We start from the raw sequence: 26,843 nt of genomic DNA on the forward strand, positions 1-26,843 counted from the left end.
TGGACTCACTTAGCTGAAGGCGCTTGGTCACGCATCCACACCAGATCACGAGTGGGAACGCTGTGATCAACTTCTCCTGCAACCGCTAGCCAGTTTAGATCAGTCACTTGTCGATATATTGATAGCTTATCAAGTATATCTTCGGACCCCATCGTTTCTGACTTCTGATTTCACTGGGTGTGCACGTCTTGATTACAGAAGTTGTTACTGATCAAGGTGTTGTCAAACTCCAAAATACTTGTGTCATCTTTAGTTATGAGCCCGGTGTGATCTGATACACCAACTCGTTAACTGTGATTCTGTCCCATTTAAAAACTTTATATATCATTTCTTTATTCTAATTGTTATATATTGCGGTCACGCATCCACACCAGATCACGAGTAGGAACGCCGTGCTCAAAAAGCCTTGCAATCGCTAGCTGAATTAGATCGTACGATCCTCGATATGTTGGTAACCTATCAAATATATCTTCGAACCTTCTCGCTTCTGTCTTTTGATTTCACTTGGTGGGTACGCTTCATATTAGAAGGTGTTACTGGTTAAAGAGTTGTCAAACTCCGAATACCTGTGGCATCTTCACTGTAAACATTCGGAAATTTCAAATCAAACTGACTTCTTAGTTTTTTTCAAACACATTCACCATCTGAAAAGCAAAGTAGCAGCCATTCCGAATTACCTAGAAGCGACAACAATCAAGCAGCTACGGATGTTCAACAGCCTGATAAGGTTTTGTTGACAGTTCATACCGGAATGCGTGTCCCTCACAAGGCCTTTATCCGACCAACTTTGTGGAAATGCGAAATCCATCAATTTGGACGACATTTCGAAAAAAGCATTCCTTACACTTAAAGAACTAATCTCGCAAGCAACAATGCTCGCACATTAGGATACCGAATCACCAATTGGCATCACAGTAGACGCATCCAACTCGGCAATCAGAAGAGTCTTACAACACTTGGTAAACAATAGCCGGTAACCTTTGGCATTCTTTTCAAGACACTGAATGGAGGTACAGCCTTTTCGGTAGGAAACTCCTAGCCATGAATTGTGATGTACGGCACTTTCAACACTCGGCTGAAGGCCGAGAATTCACTATTTTCACCGACCACAAACCTCTTACTTTCTCTTTAAGTTCATTTCCAGACACGTAATCCTCTCGAGAGTCTCGACAACTGGACTTCCTCTCTCAGTTTGCTTTAAATACATAACACATTTTTGAAGCAAACAATGTAGTTGCAGATGCCCTATCTCGTATAACCTCCATGGACAGTTACGAAGGATCGAGTTTACACTGTCAGGCTTACAAACGCAATGCGTTCAATTAAACCTGTTTTTACTCGACTTCAATCAACTGATGTTTTCGTTCAACCTGACTCACGATGTAGTACACACGATTTATTACGACTCATTTCGACAACCTCTCAAAACAGCATACGAAGGACAATTCAAAGCTCTTAAACGTGAATGGAACTAACGGTAGCATGAGCATCGATCGCATCAAAACTGTATATTTAGAACGAAACCCTATTCATGTCAATCTTCTTTCGGTACACTCGAAAGACATGAGTCGTACATTTACGATACCTCATCCTATACCCAACAATCTAAATGATACTTTGGCGGTATCTGACAACTGACTCAAAACATCGCGTTTTGGAAGAAGAGTAAGGTTTCCAGAACGCCTAAGCGATTACTGAACGCAAGACACTATATAATGTTTTGTTTAATCTTGATTTTTCTATTTATGTTAAAAACATCTTTAATATGCTTATATATATATTTACTTCAAGAAAAAAACAAATTTTAGTTGTTTGTTCATATGCTCACAGATGTGCGTATACTTTTCTTTTTTCAAAAAAACCCAAGTAACAATTCTGCGAAAATCTTTTTTATGCTGTTGCATGTTTACGAAACACATATATTTTTTTCCTTTTTCGCCCGTTTTGTGTCATTAAGCACGTGAGAGTGTGATTCGACGTACACTTACGTTTCCTTTCACTTTCTTTTCCAGGACGTTTGGAGAAGACGAACAAACAACAAGGTTCACGACAAATCAAGATTTTCATTGCACCTGTTTCTTCGTTACCATATTGTACCATATGGCCCTTTATAGTACGGAAAGACGACCAGATGCTGATGAACATAGCAAGCTATCAGAAGAATGTTTAATATACGAATAACTCGTTGGGTTTAACCTTCTGGCTAGTCACGTCTTAGAGTCATAACTACCTCACTACGGGAATGATTTGTAGCGGTAAATAAGTCAACTTCTCCTGCAACCGTTAGCCAGTTTAAATCAGTCACTTGTCGATATATTGATAGCTTATCAAATATATCTTCGGACCCCATCGCTCCTGGCTTCTGATTTCACTGGTTGTGCACGTTTTGATTACAGAAGTTGTTACTGATCAAGGTGTTGTCAATCTCCAAATACTCGTTGCATCTTCAGGTTCAAACGGTTCTGGACGGAATAAAAGTAGCTTTCGCTTAACGGGCCTCCGTGTTTAGTAGCAGTAGACCACTTATATCTCCAGCAAGATATTATCCTTGGTCATTATTGATAGGTCAAGTTTCCTTTTAAAGGACACCTGGGAAGTCTCTTGTACTAGCTAAGTCAGCAGTGAATTCGAGCATTTGACAACTCTCAAAGAGTAGAAAGTGTGTCTACAGTCCATTCTGTTATGTTGCATTTCCAGTTTCTGGGTGTTACCCCTTAGGTTTGTGTTGGGACTAAGCTTACGTGGGTGTTTAAGGTGATGTCCAGAATTATTCAGGATGCTGTAAGCCATCAGAAGGTCACCTCTATGACTCCTGTACTCCAATGGATAAGGGTTCAGTGATTGAAGGCGCTCTTCATAAGGCATGAGTTTGAGTTCCCGAACTGATTTCGTGGCTCGCCGTAGGATACGTACCAGAGAGTCTTGATTCTTTTGGAGTGGGGTAGGAAATACTATGTTTCCGTACTCTAAATGGGGACGAATAAAATTGTTGAAGATCATGTGGAAAGTTCTTCCGTCAAACTGGCCATAAATCTGCTTCAATATTATCTGTCACAGTTAGCGTAAGACTTCAAATCCTAGGGTACCAACACTCCTGAATCTTTTTCGACTCGGGATACTACTAGAGAGGAGTTTTCTAAGTTGTAACTGTAGTCTGTAACATGTCACAGATGGAATTATTTACACTTTGAAGTGTTGAAGGTAGGTGCGTTGCCATCTGCCCAACTTTGAAGTAGAGTTAGATCCTTCTAAAGTGCCTGTATATCCTCTTGGTTGCGTATCTCTCCCCAAAGTTTCACGTCATCAGCAAAAAGTTATAAGTCTGACGTTACGTGTTGTGGAAGATCAGTCGTATAAACCAAGAAGAGAAGAGGTCCTAGTACTGAGCCCTGTGGGACCCCAATAAGACATTCCATAGGCTGAGATAAAGTGAAGGTAACCCTGACCTTAAAATGTCAATTTTTCAGGTATGAAATCAGCCAATCAATTAGAGGTGGTCTGATACCCAGTCGTTTGAGCTTATTGATAGGACATACATGGTTGACCCTATCAGAAGCTTTCGAGAAGTCAAGGTAAATGACGTCAGCCTCCCATTTGCGGTTAGGAATTGTCGTCCATCTGTCCACTGCAGTCAGCAGAACAATTATACAAGAATGACACTTCCTGATACCGTGATGTTGGTGTGAAAAGAAGTTAAAGGATAATAAGCAGTCGCGTATACCGTCTTATATCAGGGACTCCATGATTTTTGAAGGTATTGAGAGAAGGGCCACCGGCCGGAAGCTTGAACGTTCGCTGCGTCGACTTCCTTTGAAAATTGGTGTGATGTGAACCAGCTTCCAATTTTCCGGTAGTTTGCCTCGGCTTAGCGAGTGTGAGAACATCACGCTAAGCGGTGTTGCCAGGATTTAAACTGCTTCTCTCAGTATAGCAGAATGAACCATATCTGGGCCGGGAAAGGTGTCTTTTCTTGAGTGCTGCAGTTTTCGGAACACCAGGTCAGCGCTCGGGTTCACTTCGGAAAGTTCTGTGCAGTTGCAAATGAAATTGTCATCAGTATAGTTGATGTGGGTTAGTTGAAGTGTATGTGAGTACTGTTCAGCCATAAGATTAGTGACGCCACCATTGTTGTTGGTCGGGCCATTAGGACCTAGCAGTTGGGAAACTCCAGGTTTGGCTTGACGAAGAGAGGCTGCATAACAGAATAAGCTTTTCGAATTGGTGACAAATTTATCCATAAGCTTTATCTGGCGCTGAAACCTGTCTTTTCTTATTGTCTTTGTGCATATGTTCCTGATGTGTTTGTATAGCCTGTATATGCCGTTGTTACCACTTCGTTTGTATTCTGCCCAACAGTATTTTTGCGGCTTACCAAATGGAGCGAGGTTCTTGATGACTGTAAGTTGCTTGTAGATTTTTGGGACCACTTGCTGAACAGACTGTTTTGTAGCATATAAGATGGTGTGCAGTAAGAAATCCCAATAGACATCCACAAAAAGTTGAGGGTGAACTTCTCAGTCCACCTGCTGTAGATTATCCTGTAGAGCTGACACATCCAACCGTTTGAAATTCCTGCCCCCGTTGTTGGTGGGATATCTTAGCTCAGTTTTGCTGATAAAACTAAAGGCTATGACGGTGTGACCGCTTTTCCTCAGGGGAGCCAGAATTGATAGGTTGTCAATTAGGAATTCTTCGTTTGTAAATACCCAGTATAAGCGCGACGGCGTCTGACTGTTTCACCAACGAGTTGCCGACTTCACATTTTCGAATAATCCCAGATCCTCAATGAGGTTGAAGAACCGAGGTTTATTAGAGTTTTCACCCCTAATATACGTACGTTCCGCAAAACTGACTTTAGGAAGATTGAAGTCCCCTAGAATCAGGATATGAGTGAATCCAAGACGCGTAGAGCGGGATAGTCCTTCTAACATACGACTGTCACACTCGATGTCAGCAGTGGGCTTCCTATAGATGACCCCAACTTGGCACCTCAAGGTGGCTGACAATCTTGCTGAGCACCATACAGATTCATCGAGATTGTCAAACTCATGGTTGTGAACTTGATGTACCTCCAGGCATGATCGTGTGTATACGGCTACCCCACTCCAGTTCCTATTTTTCTGTCGTTTCGAAACAAAGACATCCCAGGTATTGCTAGCTCTTGGTCTGCAAACTGAGAAGATATCCAAGTTTCAGATATTCCTATCAGATGAGCCTTATTAACATTGCTAATTTCACGTAGCTCATCCATTTTATTTGGCAGACTCTCAGCGTTTATGTATAAGCAATTTATGCTTTGAATTAGAAACGCGTGAACCCTCCTGTCCTGTTTGTCTGCACGAGCCTTGTGTCAATGGACAGGGAGCCTACTTACATAGGATTTTCTGAGTTGTTAGCCCCTATCTTCTCCATGTTTTTTGTCGTCTAGACACTCCACAAGTGGAATGGTTAGCTCCAACTTGCCTTTCTGCTTGATCCCGTCATCATATAGTCTACCCGGATGCATATGGATTCCAGTTGACAACCGGTGTCTATTGGCACGAAATGCTTCCAGAGTTGCGGCCGCCACATGGCAGGATGGGGAGGTTATTCTCATCAGCCGGGGTCCATAATTCTCGTCTTTCTTATCTAGTTTCACCGCCTGCTGAGTCAGTTTGTTTTTGAGGTTCAAAAGCTGCTTGATGAACTTTCACTTCCGAATATCGGGGTTTGTGTGATCAGGGTCCGTGTTCTCTGGCACATCTTGCACAATGATGTTTCTTCCACGGAAGGAATCCTAGCGAATTTCCTGAGGTGTGTTCCGGGTGTGATTGCGCTCAAGGTAGGGTATATCGGGCAGTATTCTTACATTCCCATTTGATTTCGGTAAATAACTAGCCAGTAAGACATCCCCTACGTCTGTAGCGTTAGTGAGTGACTTTGAGACTTAGAATGCTTTCCCTGACTAAGTCGTGTGACTGTCAAAGGCTCTATTCAGGGAAGTTCAAGCCTCTTGTTTAACTCGTTCCAGAGCATCATATCATGTTTGTCCTGCAAACTGAGGGGAAGGTCAGATCTTTTTAAGGTTCAAGATTACGAATCATCGCGAACCGTGATTATTTTCCCAAGTTTTCGTGTACGTTCATATTGAGGACCTTGTTGTTTGGAGGTGGAAGCGCGTTTCAGATTTCTATACTCTTTGCTGACCGATTGTTTTATATATATATGTTTCTTAAAGATCCTGTAGCCGGCAAAAGGTGTCCAGTCATGGAACTACTTGTTCTGAAGAAGCAATAGGTATAAATATTGAACGGCTTCAACATAGATAATACATCGATGCATTTAAATTGATATGGGTTCCATCACTAAATGGAGTCCAAGAGCTGTTGTCTTTTATCTCATTTGTTCGCCCATAAATTATAGTCTCACCTCAAAATTTTATAAATATCTTTTCGAAAATTTACATAAAAGATGAATTTCACACTTGATATAATTAAAGCTAATAATCACTCACTTCATTAGGTGGAATGGACAGTTTATTTGACCCATTCCACGTCAGCACAATATAAAGTGAAATCATAATTCTGTGAGCAAGTGGAATAAATAATCACATATTCAATTAATGAATGAGGAGGTACAGTGTTCACTAAAATATAAGCAAATAAAGAAAGCACACTACAATAGATCTTGTTGGTTTAAAACAGTGCGCTTTGCTTTTTTTTGAAGAATTTCATGTAAAACCCAACAGAATCGTCACTAACATCCGTTTCTCAAACCATATCGGACAACGTTTGAAGTCAGTGAGTTGCATGACATGTATACACACTCTTAGGGAATGTCTTATACATAAACGTCTTCAATCTCTCGCAATCAATTTCGACGGCTTACAGCAAAAATTGAGTTAAAGTATGGGATCCTACCCGTCTCGAAAAAATACTTCTAAGTTTAAAAATGCTGACAAATAAACGGACATCAACGTAGAGCATGAAACATGTGCGTTAACTCAAGTTTCCATACCACGTTAGCACGAAGAAATTTTCCTAGATAAGTTGCAGAGGTCGAAATTATGTAGTAGCGTTGATAATAAAAAGCGCTAAACATTTAGAGTGTGCTTCGAAAGGACATGCACGAATACAAGAATGTAAGGTGGAAAGATTAAGAGAGAATGCGTCTGTGCCGTTGTCAATGATTCCATGCTCCATCAACTGGAACCTCCAATCACTGATCGCGGTTATCACTTGAAAATCAACCTGAAGATGGTACATGTATTCAGTGTTTGACAACGCTTTTACCAGTAACACCTTCTAATATAACTTGTACCCACCAACAGAAATCAAACGACAGAATCGAGGAGATCAGTTGTAATTGACGATTGTCAATATATCGGAATTGTCTGATCTAGTCTGGCTAGCGATTGCAGTAGATGTTGAGCACGGAGTTCCGACATGTGATCTGGTGAAGATGCATGACCGAGCGCCTTCAGTTAAGTAATAATAATATATTTCTGCATGTGCAGGTACACACCGTTTTTACAGGCATGATCTATAAATTACAACATTTGTTGGTTCGCAAAATGCTTCCCAACTTATTAAGTTTATAGTTGTTATAAAGTGAAATCGTAGAGCGCGTGCTGTAAACTATGACCTTGAGAGGACGCGTACGTCAAGTTTGCTCGAAACGTCAGAAGTTTCATAGCTGTGCTCTCACAGCAAGATTCTGAAGAAGAAAGAAGAGAAACAGAAGAGCAGCAAGGCACTTGGATATGAACGCCAAAGGTTGCGCAACATTGTGTAGTAGAACGGACAGAGGTATAATAAATTAGAATAAATTCATACTATGTTTTGTTAGAGTGAAGTGAAGTCAGAGGCTCCATATTAGAGAATGTACTAATAAAGAACAATGAGTTGTGATGTTTAACATGTTGTAGTAAGCTCACATGAAGGAAGGGAAGTCAAGGTTGGTACAAGGAAAGCGGTTTATTAGAAAGGAGTGTATATAGAGGGTGAAGTGTTAAGAATACTAATTACTATATCTTTTGTTATCTTTTTTTTCTATCCGATGCCAGCCACACAATCCTAGTGTAAAAGTCCGAGTTAGCATGTTATAGGTTGTCTTAGTAGAATAGCTAATCCAGCATAATATTGGAAACATGAGTCTGAGTGGTGAGCGTAGGAAGACAATCTATATCACAGATTGATTGACTTATTCTCAATCATGAGGAGCCTGATACATACAAAATGTTCTGTCCCCACAAACACGGGTGGATTGAAGTTATCGCCCTCACCATCAATGCTTGCTGGTCAGTAACTCCACCCTCCCTCCTTTTGTGATGTTAGGCTCATTTAAGCTTTTTTTGTATATACGTCATACCTCACACAATCCTCTGTTTCACAACCTGTTGGAAAGCACTATTTCTATAAGTACCATTTTACAAGCTTATCAGGCATTTACAAGCTATGGACTGTGGGTAAAGCATCGATGCAGTGCCTCTGTTGACTATAGTATAAAGTATAGTTTGCCAATCAGAGTATAAGCGTTAAGAAGGGTATATTGTAGGATAGTTGTTTATTTAAGCAGGCGGAAAAGTATAGAAGTATATGAGTTGTGGATAAGGGAACGAGTGGAGAAATAATATTAATTGCTAGTCAACATAGTGTATAGTAGAGTAAAAAGTTAATACAGGATAAACAGGAAGGAACTCACAGTAACTTGGTGCTGATGTTATTTTCTGTTGTCTTAACCAGTTGATTGGTAACAGGCTCCATAGATACAAGACCACTGGTAGTAGGCAGCCGATTGTGCGGTCCTCTTGATGTTTTATGGTGGTGGTGAGTGTCGCCTATCGTCCGAGTTTAGTTTAACAGTAATGATAGGTACAGTGAGTTACCTGTCTACTTCAAGTGAAGAAATAGGGTGGAAAAAGTAACTAATACAACTGCAAAGTAGGAAAAATAAGGCAAACTGAACTTGAAGTCCATTTTGGTCTAGACATGGAGAGAGCCTATGATGTCTGAGTGGGGCGCTGATGTGTTCGTACGTGCAAGATCAGTGCGAGTGAGGGCTAGATCAAGCAGTTTTACAAACGTATGTAGTTCATCCGCCATGCGAGTTTCGGAGGGAAGACTGTTCCATATTATTGCATACTTGGTGAGGAAGTTTTCCCGAGTTTTTGATCTGTATTTCTCAACTTTGACCGTAGATACTTTGTTTCGAAGTCCGTACTCATGTGGATCTTGGGCAAGAATTATCTTACATGTTGAATAAGTAAGGTTTTTGAGTAGTTTGAAGTAGAGAATCAAATTAGACCTAAGCCTTCTCTCCCAAAGGGGTGCTATTCCTAAGATTTGTCATCGAGAACTGTAGTCAATGACCGAGTCAGTCTTAAGTACTTTGCGGGTGAAGTCTCGTTGTATTCCTTCCAGATAGGCGTAGGTTGGAAAATAAGAACGAGCAGTATTCAACGATAGGTCTTACACAAACTTTATAAAGAAGGATTTTAGATTCATTTTGATAGAAATTACGGAGAATGAAGCCAAGCAATTTCCGCATTTTGGATGCTTTGGCTGAGATGTGTTCAGAGAAATTAAGACTGTGTGAGTAATGTACCCCTAGGTCAGTTACTGATGCCAGTCTGGGCAGTGGGTGATTGCTAAGTGTTAGTTTCATTTTAAGAGACGTGTCTCCTATACATAACCAGCCGCATTTCTCTATGTTGAGCTCTAACCTCCAGCGATTGCACCAGTCATCTACCATGTTGAGTTCATGTTGGATTGTTTGCATGGTACTGCGTAAATCGCAAATGTCAGTTTTATAGATGACTTTTAAGTCATCGGCATAGAGGTAGGTCTTACCTGTGCTAAAACACTTGCATATATTGTTGATGTAGATTATAAAGAGCAATGGACCCAAGACACTATCCTGCACAACACCACTGGTTATTGGTCGAGGTATAGATGTATTAGAGTTAATCTTGGTTATTTGATATCTGTCCGTAAGAAAAGACTTGATCCATTGCAAAAGGGGATTTATAATTCCAACTGACTTCATCTGTTGATTAGAAGATTATGAGGTACTTTATCAAAGGCTTTCTTAATATCGAAGTATAGTATAATAACTAGTTTCTTCTGGTCACGTATACGAGTAACCTCGTTAAAGAAGTCTATCAGGCATGTACTGCACGACCTTGTTCTAATGAAGCCGTGTTGTGACGGGTCTATTAGATCTTCCTTGAGTAGGTGATCAGATAGTTGATTTTGTATCACTTTTTCCATTATGCGTGATATGACTGGAGTGATATTTATAGGTCTGTAGTTTTCAACCAGGTTTCTTGGTCCGGATTTGTGTTTGGGAAGAACATACGTTAACTTCCAGGTTTCCGGATATGTACCTGTCTCTAAAGATAATGTGTATATTTTGAGTAGTAGCGTCTGTATGTCCGGCCCTGACATTTTATAAAGGATTGAAGGGATGTCATCGGCACCAGAACTCTCATTTGGCTTAAGGGTTTTAATGGCGGTATGTATACTCCTAATGTCGAAGTTTATGGTACTAAGATAGTTTTTGCCGGTGCACTTTATGTCGATATCTGGAGCATCAGATGTATTCCCATTGTGAGAAAACCATTCACTTAATAGTTCATTAAAACATCTGGTCAGCATCCAATGTCGAAAACCTACAGAGCTATTTATTTTGGGGATTTATTTACCGCTACAGATCACTACCCCACTAGGGGGGTAGTGATGACCCTAAGACGTGACCAGTCAGAAGTTTAAACTCAACGAGTATATCGTTGGTAAACACTCTTCTGATAGCTTGCTAGGTTTAGCAGCGTCTGGTCGTCTTTCCTTACTATAGGGGACCACGATGTACAACATGGTAATAATAATAATAATAATAATAATAATAATAATAATAATAATAAAGAATATACAATGAAAATTTTCGTCCCTCGTAAACCTCATCGTTCTTTTTATCGTCTTTTCCAGTTGTCCTGGGAAAGAGAAAAAGAATATGTAAGTGCTTGTCGAAATAAACTCGTACGCGCTTCAAGACACAAAATGGACGAAAAAGTATAAATAACGTAAAAGCGATTTTTACGAAATGTTTTTTTGTCTTGTTTTCTTTTAAAAATTTTTATAATATACATATTAGCCGGATAATAATATAAAAATACAAGCATATAAAAACTGATTTTTTAAAATTATATTATACCGTGAAAAATCGAGATGAAACAAAATGTTAACTAGTGTCTTACGTGCAATAGTAGTTTAAATGTTCTGCAAATCTTACTCTTCTTCCAGAACGCGTTGTTTCAAGTTTATTTTCAGATACTGTCGAAGTATCATCGTGCGTGCTGGTTGTCGGATGAGGTATTATAAGTGCCGGAATCGCGTCGTTCGGTTGTACCGAAGGAAAATCGACGTAGATAGGATTTCCTTCTAAATACGATGCTTTGAGGCGATCGATGATGATGCTATCGTTGGTTCCGTTCTTATCGGTTATATAGTACTTTGGTTCGCGTTGAAGAACTTTGAAGGGTCCTTCGTATGCTGATTCGAAAGGCCGTCGATGCCAGTCTCGACGAACGAAAATGTGAGTACTATATCGTAAGTCAGGTTGAAAGAAAACATCGGTTGAATGTGGTCGAGTGAAAACAGGTTTAACTGAACGCATTGAGTTTGTAAGCCTGTTCATGTAGGAGGTTAGATCCATGTTCATTGAAGAGGATGAAGGATCCACGAATTCTCCTGGAAGTCGAAGTGTCGTTCCATAAACGAGTTGAGCTGCAGTGTATCCAATGTCAGCTTTCACTGCATTGCGGATACCTAATAAGACGAGTGGAAGAGCATCGGTCCACTGTGAAACGTTTGCAGCTGATAGTGAAGCTTTTAGTTGTCGGTGAAAAAGTTCTACCAACCCGTTTGCTTGTGGGTGGTAGGCGGTCGTTCGGAAGCGAGTGATTCCCAAAAGTGTGGTCAGACGACGGAAAAGATCAGATTCAAACTGACGTCCGCGGTCTGTAGTGATGGTTGAAGGGCAGCCGAAGTTTGCTACCCATCGTTCGACGAAGGCGCGAGCCACTGTTCCAGCAGTGATGTCTTTGATAAGTACTGCTTCTAGTCATCGAGTGAAACGGTCTACGCAGGTTAAGAGGTAAGAGTATCCATTTGAATCTGGTAAAGGTCCTACCAAATCCAGATGGACATGGTCGAAACGAGCATCGGGAGTTTTAAGTGAGCCTAAGGGACATTTATTGTGTCCGATAACCTTAGATTTTTGGCAGCTTACACAGGAGCGTGCCCACTCCCTCACGTCTTTATTCATACCAGGCCAGCAAAAGCGTTCTGCTATAAGCTTGATGGTTGCACGAACACCTGGATGAGAAAGTTTGTGCAATGTGTTGAAGACATTGCGTCGATAATGTTTCGGAACGATTGGGCGATCCCTACCTGTAGATGTGTCACAAAGTAAGGTTTCCTTACCCGTTCCCATCTGTATGATGCATAGCTTGAGAGTTGTAGACGATAACTCGTGCTGAAGATCACTGTCTTTTTTTAAAAGCTGAGCGAGTTTTATAAGGTCGATTACTTGGGAACTGTTCAGGGAAGTTATGCGAGACAAGGCGTCTGCAACTACATTGTTTGCTCCAGAAATATGTTGAATATCTGAAGTAAACTGCGAAATGTAGTCCAGTTGTCGAGACTCACGGTGAGAGTACTTGTCTGAAGGAGAGCTTAACGAGAAAGTGAGCGGTTTATGGTCCGTGAACAGAGTGAATTCACGACCTTCGATCTAGTGTTGAAAATGTCGTACAGCACAATACATAGCTAGGAGTTCCCTACCGAATGTGCTGTACCTCGATTCGGTGTCTAGCAACCTTCTAGAGAAAAATGCCAAGGGTTGCCAGGAGTTGTTAACTCATTGTTGTAAGACTCCTCCGATTGCTGAGTCGGATGCGTCTACTGCGATGCTAATGGGTGCTTCGGTGTCCTGATGTGCAAGCATTGTTGCTTTGGCGATAAGTTCCTTAATTGTGGAGAATGCATTTCGTGCGGTGTCGTCCAGACTGATGGATTTAGCATTTCCACGAAGTTGGTCGGTAAGAGGTTTAATAAGTGACGCGCATTTCGGTATGAATCGTCTATAGAAACTTACAAGGCCGTTAAACGTTCGTAACTGCTTGACGGTGATCGGTTCTGGGTAATCTAGAACGGCAGCCACTTTGGTCCTAAGGGGTCGAATGCCTTGAGCATCTATAGTGTGTCCTAGGAAGTCTAATGAGTCAGTTCCGATTTGGCATTTCTGAATGTTTACAGTAATGCCGTGTTGTTGTAGTCGGTCGAAAACAAGATCCAAATGCTGGAGATGTGATTCTCTGTCCGGACTTGCTAGTAGAGAGTCGTCAAGATATGCATTCACGCAGTTGAGACCTCGGAAAACGTCGTCTACGAATCTTTGGAATGTTTGAGCAGTGTTTCTTAGACGGAAAGGCATTCGCGAAAATTCATAGAGTCCGAAGGGAGTTATGATGGAGGTTTTTGGTATGTCGTCTGTGGCCATGGGGATTTGGTTATACGCTTTAACCAAGTCGATTTTCGAAAAGACAGTTGTATCTTTCAAGGCAGCTGTCAAATCGTGAATGTGAGGCAATGGGTAAGATCCAGTGAATGGGTTTGCGTAAACCCACGTTGAGGTAAACGTACCTTTTACCATACGTAGCGATAGGTTTTCCGTTTGCCGCCTGTAAGTTTAAAGCCGACTCGTGAAGACGGTCGTTGGGATTTGCTGGGAGAACGCTAACTTCTGCGCCAGTGTCGACGAGGTAGCGAACTCTCGTTGTCACATCTGTGACGTATAACAGACGGCTATGTTCGCCGGCTACGGTTGCCGTTAACGCGTGCCGGCTTGAAAGTTTCCCGAGTTTTTTTTGAGTCAGTCGGTTGTGAGTTGGGAAAATTGCAGGGTTTTCTGCAATTTCTGGAAGATTTTTCATACTGGTTATGATACCAGCACCAGTCGTGGATATCCGTCTCTCGTGGTCTAGAGACAGATCGCTTACGTAAAATGCTTCTACGTGGGGTGTGCGATCACTTACGGTCGTTACGAAAATTAAGATAACGCTTAAGTGTATGACATAACTCGGTTATGTCATTCTGAGTCGTTTGAGGCTTTTCTTTGATTGAAAAAACCTCGGTAGTAGAAGATTTCGTAATTTCTAAGGTACGATCGGTAGATGCAGCCAGGTCGTCTAAGACGTTGTTCTGAAACGAGACCAGAACCGCTTGCACCTGTTGGGGAAGTTTAGGCAAGAAAAGTTGTTTGAATAGGCCTTCGTTGAAAGCTCTTAGGCCTATAACCTCTCTCATCCTTTGCAACATGTCCGTCGCAGAACCGTGTTGCAGGTCTATGTTATTAAGGAGTTGGCCTGACCTTTGTCGATCAGTTAGGTCTCCTCGTTTAAGGATAGAACGCCTTAAGGTTTCGTACGGTTCAGAAACATCACTAGTAAGCATACTAGGTGTTACGTACCAGTTGAATTCCTGCGGTAGTGCCTTGGCTACTGGGAGGAATCGTGCACATGTGTCGTTCACGCGGTGCTCGTGGAATTCGGCTTCTGCGTAGCAGAACCAGGCTTCGATATTGTCGGGCCAGAAGGGCATAAATTGGAACGAGGGTGGGGACATAGTCTTAATCTTAAATACCTTGGGGGTCTGTTCAGTCATACGGGAAAATTAAGTACGGGAATACACGAGTGAAAAATATATAGATATCGAAAAACGCGGAAAGAAATATCACAATGTATAAAAAATTAAAATAAAGCAATGATATATAGAATCCCGAAATGAAACGGACCCACAGTTTACGATTTGGTGTAACAGATCACGTCAGGGTATGTTCCAGTAAAAGCAAAGTAGATATGACGTGTAGTGCAGAGTCTGATGCGGAACCGTTTATTGATAATGATGCACTTATGACCACTGGAGCAGTTGATCGTATACTGAAAGAATCCGAATCACTGAAATCAACTCAACTTAAAGTAGTTAAGTTTTCTGTAAAGCATTAGCGTAGGTTGTTGAAAATGTTGCGCAATCATCAGAAAGTCTACTTAGTGAGGATAGCAGCAGTACAAAATCTTCAACTAAGCAGGCTACTTGTTCAACTCCGGAAGATCCTTGCTGGACAAATGACTTGCTGCACGTTTTTGTTCTTAGCGAGGCTGGAAAACCCATATATTCACGGTATGGAAATGAAAGTGATCTGTCCTCCGTAATGAGCGTCATGCAAGCTCTTGTTTCCTTCGTTGCGAATTCTGGAGATGAGCTTCAGTTAATCAATACAACTGACGAAAAGTTCTTGTTCGTTTCTCGGTCGCATCTTATATTAGTGGCATTTAGTCCAGTTTCTGAACCCACTCCACATCTGCTAACCTGCCTTGAATATGTATATAACCAGGTTTGTTATGTTGTCTTTTATTTTGCACTAATTTTTCACTTCATAAAAGTCCCACTTGTTAAAAATGTTGTACTTGTGGAGTAGATTTTAAAATATAGCCAGTTTCGACCATTCGCATTGGAACTTATCTGAGGAGAAAACTCCTAGTTCTAATCATCAGGTGATATTTTGCGGTTTAGATGTGGTCACCACTTATTTGGATAGCTGGACAAAATAATTTAATCAAGACCCTTAATCGGTAGTGCTATATGTCAAATAAAGATTTACCCCAGTGTCTATTTGGAAAAGATCTTAGGTACAACTCAACTATTTCTGTGTATTCATCAGTCAACTATAAGTGTAGGTTTTTAAACTATTTTTCCTGTGTTTTACTGTAAGGGATCTATAATGCAACCATTACTATCTAATTCCAATTATGTCGTATACTTTTGCACTGTTTTAGATATAATGCCCGTCAAATACAAATATATTCTTATCAATATCTGTTATTATAAATATCTGTACCTTATTTATTGTAGTTAACAATGTAAGCTGACTAGGGAATGTATCCTCTTTTGGGAAGAGTAAGATATTAGTTTTAGTCTGAAATCTATGTCCGTAAGGGTTTAAAGGATAACACAGCATTATATAAAATGATAGAATCACTTAATCCTAGGTTAAGATCTATCAAGTTATGTGAATAGCTTCAATTTGAATATCATCATAAAAAGGAAGTTGTCTTCAAAACCTATAAAGTGTGTTTGGTTTATATTAATTTTTGTAGAGCAATTACACACCATCAATCGATAAAGTCGGTATCTGAATGCTATTATATGGTTTTGTCAAAATTCTAGATAATAAGCTCATTAACTTTGCAAAGAGTGGAGAAACAATTTACAAGGCATGCTAATTTGGATTTACGCAAACTCCTTGTTGGGGATAATCGACTTTTATCCTCTATCATAAATCGCGTAGAAGAGACTTTTGGGGTATTTTTGAATGCAATCAGCTGTACACCACTTCCAGAAAATAGCAGAGCTGCAATATCACAGATTATTTGTCAAAATGCCAAATTACGTGTGAGTTAGTTTTGTTAAATATATACTTTGCTGATTTTTCAAGCAAGTTTTATTTATTATCTAAACATGAATATTGGTACAAAGATGCCCTAAAGTAAATACACACCACACAATGAGAAAACTAGATTGTAAAGAGTTAGAAAAACTGAAATGAGTATGGTAAAAAACAACAACTGAATACGAGTAATAATAGAAACAGCCTGATTAGAAAAACGCAATCAAAAAGAATTCTTGAGGATAAAAATGTTCCTCTCACCTTTTACGAAGAAAGTAAAAGGAAATCATAGCTGGATGGTCAATGGCTTCTGTTGTGAGCCATGTCTGACAACCTCCTAAGCCACGGTTGCTCCATCTCCAGCACATCAATCAGAGCTGTGAAGGACTGAGAGGTGCTAGTCGTGTACGGTCCCTTTCGTACCACGGGAATGTGTCATGAGACGAACACCACTGTTTTCAACTAGTCTTGGCGTCAGCAAATAGTCAACAATGTTGAATTGTCTGGGACGACATTCGTAAGATATGTTTGAGCCACCGGTGTTTTAAGATAGTAACACCAAGTAAATTATCGTCGTTGTGCCCGAACGTGCGTTGCCGAACCCTCTTATTACCAACATGGTGTTGGCACCGGATGTTAGCAATACTTCGAAGACAACGACAATCGAACACAGAGAGCCACTTGACACCCTCATAGAGCATAGAACGAAACTGCTCTCAACTTCGTATTATATATCCGACCTTCTACATTCAGATTAACATCACAAGGGCGCTAAGATGGCCCAGATTGGCATAGGCCTGTAAACTGGCATGCCTCATGTAACAAACTGTTATTTGAGAATAAAATAATAATAATTATTATTATAAAGATGGCCCAGATTGGCATGGGCCTCTATGGCTTTCACTACATATGAATTAATCTCATCTTTCTCGCTACTCCTTGCATTTGCACAGTGACCAGAATACTAGAAATTTTGAACTACTTCTAACTACTCGCTACCACGAGTAAATAACCTTTTTTATCTCGACGGCTCAAAGCAAATCTCTCATCATCTTTAAAGTCTTTGAGGCGCACTCGAAGAAATATTCGTTCCACCCAACAATATATAAATAAGTTTCCCTGTATCAGGCATGGTAGTAAGACAGGGTTCAAATACACCCTGAATTAGTTATTGCAAAACTGTTCAGGGTGAAACTCAACAAGTTGCTGTGCTACAGGAACGTGCAAATAACCACCCTAAAGCAATACGCATTAGCAGAGAAGTGGCAATCTATCTGAAGATTGATTGAGCTGCTATTAACTACCAAAAGCGTAGAGAAAATAGGTCCAATGTTGTATTCATTACGTCTACAATTGTTGACCAAGGACAAATGACTCAAGTAGAAACCAGAATGCAAGGGTTCCTACATATATATATATGTATATATATATATATATATATATATGTAACAGCTTAGGTTGCTTGGTCAAGAGTTGACCTCAAACAACCAAGCATATGTCTGAACAGTACAGTTCAAGTGTTTACTCACTCCCTTATTTTTTACAGGTGTTATATTCCCCATTATCTTATATCGAATGTTGAGAGGCTTTGTTTGTCTGAATAAATAACCCCACGCTCCACCGTGACTGCGCGAAGATCGAAATAAAGAACTATTCACCAGTTGTCTGGTTTCTTCTATCAATAGCACGAGGGTTACCTTAAGGCACGAAAATATATATATATATATAGACAATTAAACCGATCAGCACGTACGGTGTAATAGGAGTGAGTGGATGAAAATAGAGTGAAATGATAGCAGGATTGTAATAACGTCAGAATTAGACCTCCTAGTAGTTGGATCGAATTTATATCGACACCGACACCTAAAATCACTAGCAATCGCAATTAATTGAATTGACGCTGATCGTAGAATATCCAGTAGTTTTATCATAGTGAAATAAATTCAGGACTGTATTGGACCAGTTTAATCTTCAATGTATTGAGATGAATTCATGCTGTCCATATCGTCACTTAGTCAACCTCTCTCAAGCAATTTTACAACAATATAACGATGGAATATAATTAACAGACCGATAGAAATACAGGTAGTCAAACAAAGATACTGGAGGGATTCGTGTGAGGCATTCGATTCGCTCACACAAACGAGCACAAGTTAAACAGTAGAACTGAAGTAATGCATTCGAGAGCCATGTGCTAATTCACGTATCTTATTCTAAAATGAGTATACAATCATATGCACTTAATATGTCTATATTAAATACCATATGCTCTCCATACGTTCTAGTGGCGATCAATTTAAAGACCATAGCTATGTTTAACTATCTAAATTGATATTAACGAGATCAGAGTTGAAGAAACAAACTACACGGTTCGTTTACCGGGAAAAAACTTCCACGGTGCTGAATGTGTTTTAAGTAATGGAAATTAGTGCTTCGAATGATGTATTGGGATGAGGTACTCAGAGAAATTGCTAATAACAAATCATGCTTGTAGATGTACCATTTCTTGACCTGACCAGAGCGTTTGACTCGGTGGTACGCAATGTTGTACTGCCACGTTATCATATATGGGATTTGCAAACGCAGAACGTCCCTACCAAAAAATCATCAATAAGACCGATGGTCTTACATCATGTTTGACAAGATGCCTTTAAGCTAGACAGGAGCGCTTTTTGAGTTGCCGCAAAAGCGATCATAAGCCCATTATTACTCATGATGCCAATGGGTGACCTGTTTAGTTTCGTAATCGTTATCTATGCAAGTTCATAAATGTGCGAGAGTCCATCAGATATGTGAAAGATTCAAAAAAGCTCTGCAAAGGTCTAGTTCAACGGGGGACGTATACAAGAAAGAAAAGCTTAAAATTTGGGATTAATGGTCACAAATGACGTTCCTTTATACGCCAGAGAAACAATGGGTATCCTACGTCTTCTTTTAACCCTAAGTAAGTACTTTCTACAGAAAACCTGGATACCAGTGGCAACTACTAGGAGCCGAGCTCATTTCAGTGATATACTTCAGTTCATCAGAAGATAAATGAGCGTGCTGACAATCGGGACGATCTTGATGCTACAGAAGAACAGTGTTATGTAGTAGACTACAGGGTTAAGAAACTATCTATCTGAGTAATAACATTACTGAAAAGGACAATTTTCTACTGTCTACAGAGGGATTATCGGTAACCTGATCATGGCATCTAACACAATGAGTAGCCTACGTAGCTATGATAAATCAATCGTACTTGTAGCCCACCACGAAGTACTACTTCAAGAGTCACTCATCAAAGGCAGGACATTCTGGTGAGGAATCACGAGCAATGGAGGTCAGCTAGAAGGTTAAACACAACAAGTGTCGTTGGCATACAATCTAATAGCTTGCTGTTCATCAGCATCCGGTCGTCGTTCACTAATATATAAAGCCATGTAGTACAACATAGCAATAAGAAACGTTCCATGAAAATTATCGGTCGTCCTGCAAAAGAAAGGAATGGAGACGTAATTAAATATGGCAATACATTCTTAATTGTACAAGGAAATAAGACGTGAAAAAATCCGGTATGTATGCATGCATATATCATGCGAAGGAAAATTTTGAAATAAGGATTTATTATTGTTTTACTAAAAACTCAATATACCTATATGTAAACATATCACAAAAACGATTTTTTTTAATTTGACACGATAATATGAAACGTTGAGATTACAGCCAAATAGTTGCGGGATGCACAAGGTGAGACAAAACTAAGAATAAGACAATATCTCACATCCGGTGTTTTAGAAGTCTCATCCTTCTTTCAGAGATTGTCATTTTGAGTCGATTGTCGGATATCAGACAGGTTTTGAAGTGGTCGTTAATAATCATGGAGGTCATAGTAGTTGTGAGTTTTAATTCGTCCGTTTGTTCGGGAAAAATGTAAACGTATTTACGGTTCCCTTCTAGGTAAACGGCTTTAAGACGGTCGATACTGATGTTTCTCTAGTTTCGTCCGTATAGATGATACAGTACATAGCTTAGCGCTGCAATATTTTTAAGAATCCTTCGTATGCCGTTTCTATGGTTCACTGTAATGGATCGCGACATTTGAAAACGTGCGTATAAGTTGTAAGACGATCCAAACGATAACATCGGCCGACTAATATATGGGGTAAACAGGTTAAACTGAACGCACAGCATTTGTCATGGTAGTTGTGTAGGAGTTAGATAGCGATTACTTGAAATCGACGAAGGATTCACGAATTTCCCGAATGGTCGAAGTGTCGTTCAGTAAACGAGCAGTTCGGGGACCATGTGCAAGGGTAATGCTCACGAGCCGTTTGATGGCCGGATGGTTCATAAAGTACTTTGATCAATTACCTCTCTGATTCGTAACAACATGTTCGTACTGACCCATGTTGCACATCAATGTTATTGAGGAATTCATCCAACCTTTTTGTCGACTGGTTAGGTCTCTGCGTTTAAGATCAGGTCTTTTCAGAGTTTCATAAGGCCCCAAAACATCACTAGTAAATATACTAGGTGTGACGTACCTGTTGAATTCGTGGTGATAGTGCCTTTACTACTGCAAAGAATCGTGCACAAGGACCGGTCACGCGGTGCTCGTAGAAGTCAGCCTCTGAGTAGCAGAATCAGGCTTCCATGTTGTCAGGCCAGAATGGCATTAGCAGGAATGAGGGTTGTGTAGGAGTATTGATCTTAAGTAACTTAGGAGTCTGTTCAGTAATGACGAATATAAAGTGTAGGAACGAACGAAGGGGAAACGTCCGATAATACGAAAAAATACCGCAATATATAACAATTAGAATAAAGAAATGATATATAAAGTTTTTAAATGGGACAGAATCACAGTTAACGAGTTGGTGTATCAGATCACACCGGGCTCATAACTAAAGATGACACAAGTATTTTGGAGTTTGACAACACCTTGATCAGTAACAACTTCTGTAATCAAGACGTGCACACCCAGTGAAATCAGAAGTCAGAAACGATGGGGTCCGAAGATATACTTGATAAGCTATCAATATATCGACAAGTGACTGATCTAAACTGGCTAGCGGTTGCAGGAGAAGTTGATCACAGCGTTCCCACTCGTGATCTGGTGTGGATGCGTGACCAAGCGCCTTCAGCTAAGTGAGTCCATTGAAACTAATGTGGTCAGCGTCCAATGTCGAGGATTTACAGAGCTATTTATTGTGAGGATTTATTTACCACTACAGACCATTTGAGGTATAAGACAACAGGTCTCGGGTTTTGGCGCGAAATTCACTCATCCGCTAAGTACAGTTTTGGCGTTGTAGCTAATGTCAGTTCGTGATGAAAACTCTAAATCTAATTCCTGACATAAACCATGAACTGCAAATCACAATTCTAATTCCTCACACTGGATTATGACTCTCATTTGGTCCTAATTATTAAATGGACATTCTCAGGGTTACTTTAGCGTCGCTCAAAGGTCGTCCATAAATTATAGTCTTACTGTTATATATATATATATATATATATATATATATATATATATATTCAACCAGCAATTAGTGGCTATGGACTGGCTCCATATCCTTTTGTTACTCAACCCCGAGGTTGAGATCTCATTGGCTTAGTCATTTCCGACTGTGATCAAAGAAAAAGGTTACTTCAACCACTGAATTCCTGGTGATATAAACCAACAGTTGAAGATGCTAAGTGATATGCCTCGGAGTTAATCACAATTAAGCCTGGAATGTATCTACATTGCTCATAACTGAAGCGCACTTTTAGTATACTAAAAGTTCAGATCAATACTATAGTATTGATCTGAACATTTAATTTTCTGTTAGTCACGAACTCTTACTCATCTCCAGTTATCGTTTCATGTTTCTCAGCCAACAGTGATCACAAAGCATTTAGTGGACGTAAAAATCGGCATGAACAGTTTTTACCACAATTTACCGAAAATTGTATGTAGATTTGATTACACATATATTAATGATTAGGAGTTGCATGCCCACCTTTCTGGGAGTATTAGTTCGGCGTTTTTGAAGCGTGAATCAATTACCAACCGTGATGTTCAGAACATTAATCCAGGTTTTGATTTTGAAACATGGAACGGGGATGTGAATAGGTAATTATGGAGTTTTACTTACCTTTAAAATTATGTATGTAGGTGTTTTGATGCTTTCCGAACAATCCACAAATTAATTGAAACGCCAGAGATTTTGGAGAGAGTATGCATTTTTGATATAATAGTTTATTTACCCTTTGATAAACATGCCAGTCAGTCAGTTACAACGTAGGACCAGGTACATATATACAACGGTCCAAGTTGCCACACCTCATTAGCACAACAAAACAAACACCAAATTCACAGTAGTTTCTTCGATGGTAGTAATATGTAAAGAAGGATTGCATATAAAGATATGATACAGGCAGAGTGAATTAGTTCATAGAAAGGGAGATATAAAGTAATTTTAATCTCACGGTTCAAGGCAGGACAGAGAGTTTATACACTTACGCCGTTGTGATCGGTTCTGTCACACAGTCTCCAACCATTGGTTAAGATAGTCGCGCAGACCCCAACCAAGTAGTCTGCGTCTACCAACATGGCTCAGACCGGAAGTTGGTGACTTTATGGACTGATACAACGTTTTAGTCTGGCCGCCCCAGCTTTCTTTTATCCGTCTTCAACACTAGTTGTTCGATGGTAATATTTTTGTGGATGAAATTGTACTGGTGACTGTAGTGGAGTATATCAAGAGAGGCTTTTTGAGAGTGTCTAACTATATTGCCTTCTCATAGTTAATATGGGTTATTATATGACCGATGGATGTACTACACCTCTTAGCTCACAATCGGCCATCCTGAGTAGCGGCCCACGGAGTACATGTAAGCCTGCCTACAATAGCCAGCCCGATGATGTAGATCTTGACTACTCACCCAGACATATACCCCATCCCCCAACAAAGTGTGCACAAAGTGACCATCCGCTAGACACCTGCAACAGGCCTGTATGTAACCATATCGACATTGAAAACTTTGATATAAACTCCAATAATCTCACCACTGGTAGACATAAAAGCAGCCAAACAGAACTTAGCCTCACCCAAACTATTCAAGACCTATTACCGTACAAATATTTAATCAGTGTTCCAGAAAATCCCGATCTGGAAATTATAAAAAACACTGAAAAAGTAATTGACCATATATCATCTGAAGTGTTGAAAAGACTTCACTGTATGCAGAATGTCATTGTGTATAATATACCTGATAGTACGAACATAAAGATTGCTAAAAATACTCTACTACAAGAATGTGGATTGTCGCAACAGGTTGTGAAACATAGGATTGTGTGAGGTATGACGTATATACAAAAAAAGCTTAAATGAGCCTAACATCACAAAAGGAGGGAGGGTGGAGTTACTGACCAGCAAGCATTGATGGTGAGGGCGATAACTTCAATCCACCCGTGTTTGTGGGGACAGAACATTTTGTATGTATCAGGCTCCTCATGATTGAGAATAAGTCAATCAATCTGTGATATAGATTGTCTTCCTACGCTCACCACTCAGACTCATGTTTCCAATATTATGCTGGATTAGCTATTCTACTAAGACAACCTATAACATGCTAACTCGGACTTTTACACTAGGATTGTGTGGCTGGCATCGGATAGAAAAAAAAGATAACAAAAGATATAGTAATTAGTATTCTTAACACTTCACCCTCTATATACACTCCTTTCTAATAAACCGCTTTCCTTGTACCAACCTTGACTTCCCTTCCTTCATGTGAGCTTACTACAACATGTTAAACATCACAACTCATTGTTCTTTATTAGTACATTCTCTAATATGGAGCCTCTGACTTCACTTCACTCTAACAAAACATAGTATGAATTTATTCTAATTTATTATACCTCTGTCCGTTCTACTACACAATGTTGCGCAACCTTTGGCGTTCATATCCAAGTGCCTTGCTGCTCTTCTGTTTCTCTTCTTTCTTCTTCAGAATCTTGCTGTGAGAGCACAGCTATGAAACTTCTGACGTTTCGAGCAAACTTGACGTACGCGTCCTCTCAAGGTCATAGTTTACAGCACGCGCTCTACGATTTCACTTTATAACAACTATAAACTTAATAAGTTGGGAAGCATTTTGCGAACCAACAAATGTTGTAATTTATAGATCATGCCTGTAAAAACGGTGTGTACCTGCACATGCAGGAATATATTCTTATTATTATTATACAACGTTTTTGTCTGGCCGCCTCAGCTTTCTTTTATCCGTCTTCAACACTAGTTGTTCGATGGTAATATTTTTGTGGATGAAATTGTACTGGTGACTGTAGTGGAGTATATCAAGAGAGGCTTTTTGAGAGTGTCTAACTATATTGCCTTCTCATAGTTAATATGGGTTATTATATGACCGATGGATGTACTACACCTCTTAGCTCCGCTGATTTCCCTCAGTGTAGTCAGTTTATGGATCTTATTCTACATTAGCCTTCGATATATATATATATATATCTTAGGTCTCGGGTTCACCCTTCTATCTTGACAAACCACTAGTACATATTCGTTTTTCTATGTATCAAGAAGTAATCATTCATGTTATGGGGATGAAAGGAGTACCGATAATTTGTATACATTTTCAGCAATTGATGCACATCATTTCTTACATCGCCCTCTTCATTTTCTTCCGTACTTGTTGTCAACGCTTAGACGGTTATTTCTAATGTTCTTATTTGTACAGAGTAAATGTTCTTGCAATAAAATATCCCAATATCCGAATGTCAAGTTATTTCTTTCGTAGTTTTATTTTAATTGAGAAAAATTCTCGTTTAGTTCCTGAAGTTCATTTCATGTAATTGATTTTAATTTGACTGATAACTTAGATCTTTATAGTGTGGAGTATAATCAAGGAGTTTGTGAAACATTATGATGCAGATGTATGATTTTTCACCGCGAAGAAAATGTACAGAAAAACATCTCAACAGGATTTGTATTTGAAGTACCACAAAATGACAGTAAAATAAAAAATATAATAAAATAATACATCAAAATTATCTATATGATTCTTCAGTTGAAATTGTTTCAGTGTAAGAGTCTTTTTCCTGAAAATTAGGTTAAATGGCATTAGCCAGGTTCTGTTCAAATATTAAGTTCTCTAGCCACCAAATTAATCTTTCCTAACATTAACTTCGTTTTTTTGCATTGTTTTTGTGTTCCTGACCCTTAAAAGCGTTTATTTGTACATGTTGTTGGTGTGACATGTATTTCCATATAAAAATATTTGGGTTTTACAATAATTATTATTCGTTTCACTTGCTACACGTCTACACTAAATTGTAGGCTACAACTTCCGTTATTGAAGAATTTCATCAAGAAAACGTCATTCTTTTGGAATTGAGGACTACGTTACGACCAATTCCAACTCATCGTTCTTATTTGAATGCGGTAATCAGAGGAATACAGAATGCACCGAGTGTACTTGATAATAAAATATATGTGACATTAATACTATCTATAGACAGATCTAAAAGTCTTGATGAAGCGTTACTCACTTTAGAGTTAGCAAAGGAATACTATTCCAATGGATTGGTATCAGGCATTGATCTCAGCGGAAATCCACTAGTAGGTTCATCTGTTTAAAAATTCCTAATGACTTAATTTTCATAATCTCATATTTGATTGTACTTCCTCTACTAAATTGATCCATAACTCAACCCAAGAACGGTTAACCATTGACCTCGCGCATACGTAGCAAGATGTTTTTTACTATGTTTTTTTTCATTTCGATGTTGTGGAAAATCTAGTTTAACCATTGTTGGTCGGTTGCTTTTCCACGTGCAGAGATAAACTTCTTTGGTGTCGTAGGGTTTGGAGGCATTACCAGAAAAACGAGCCAGGCGTAACGTTACCCTTGAAATCGCGCGGCAGTGCCTTCATTTTTGCCAGAAATTATGCAAGTTGATCTGTCACCCCGTGCTCGTGGAAGTCGGCTTCTGAGTATCAGAACCAGGATTCGATATTTTCAATTCAGAATGGCATGAAATGGAAGGTGGTTAGTGTGAGTCTTAATGTTTAGCAGTTTGGGTGTCTATTTCGTCATCATGTGGATCAAATTTATGAATGGGCAAAAAAGCTCTGAGAACACAAAACTCCCTATCACAGTATGCAAAAAATAGATATAGTGTAACCACAAAGAAAAGACAGTTTATTGTTTGGTGTATCGGACCGAATCGGGTTCGCCACCAAGGATGTCACGGAAATTCAGGGTTTGACAACGCGTTTGTCAGTAAGACCTTCATGATTGGAAGATATCAACCCAGTCAAAACTAAGGTCAGGGATAAATGAGTTCGAAAATATGTTCGTGAAGTCACCGATAT

General features: G+C 39.6%; 2 protein-coding genes across 2 annotated transcripts; both read left to right on the forward strand.

The window, feature by feature from the left end:
• Positions 1-14,890: 14,890 nt before the first annotated feature.
• On the forward strand, positions 14,891-15,378 carry MON1B_1 (Vacuolar fusion protein mon1b; the record flags this gene model as incomplete). Its single annotated transcript, XM_051208370.1, has 2 exons — positions 14,891-15,016; positions 15,049-15,378. Coding segments are annotated over exons 1-2 (396 nt in total), but the record flags the coding sequence as incomplete, so codon positions are not given.
• A 6,243-nt stretch (positions 15,379-21,621) lies between these two features.
• Positions 21,622-26,178, forward strand: MS3_00000705 (uncharacterized protein). Its single transcript, XM_051208371.1, has 4 exons — positions 21,622-22,418; positions 22,455-22,582; positions 22,625-22,685; positions 25,806-26,178. The coding sequence occupies exons 1-4, from the start codon at positions 22,386-22,388 to the stop codon at positions 26,103-26,105; spliced, it is 522 nt and encodes a 173-aa protein (XP_051073981.1). The 5' UTR covers positions 21,622-22,385; the 3' UTR covers positions 26,106-26,178.
• The last annotated feature ends 665 nt before the right edge of the window (positions 26,179-26,843 follow it).

Source organism: Schistosoma haematobium, chromosome 1 (genome assembly GCF_000699445.3).
Source record: "Schistosoma haematobium chromosome 1, whole genome shotgun sequence".
Classification (NCBI taxonomy): Eukaryota; Metazoa; Platyhelminthes; class Trematoda; order Strigeidida; family Schistosomatidae; genus Schistosoma; species Schistosoma haematobium.

Bases quoted from the DNA above. Each gene is read 5' to 3' on its own strand.
- MS3_00000705 (XM_051208371.1), top strand. From the start codon at position 22,386: ATGAACAGTTTTTACCACAATTTACCGAAAATT. The intron at 22,419-22,454 runs GTATGTAGATTT...ATTAATGATTAG, and splicing joins ACCACAATTTACCGAAAATT to GAGTTGCATGCCCACCTTTC. The intron at 22,686-25,805 runs GTATGCATTTTT...ACTAAATTGTAG, and splicing joins CGCCAGAGATTTTGGAGAGA to GCTACAACTTCCGTTATTGA.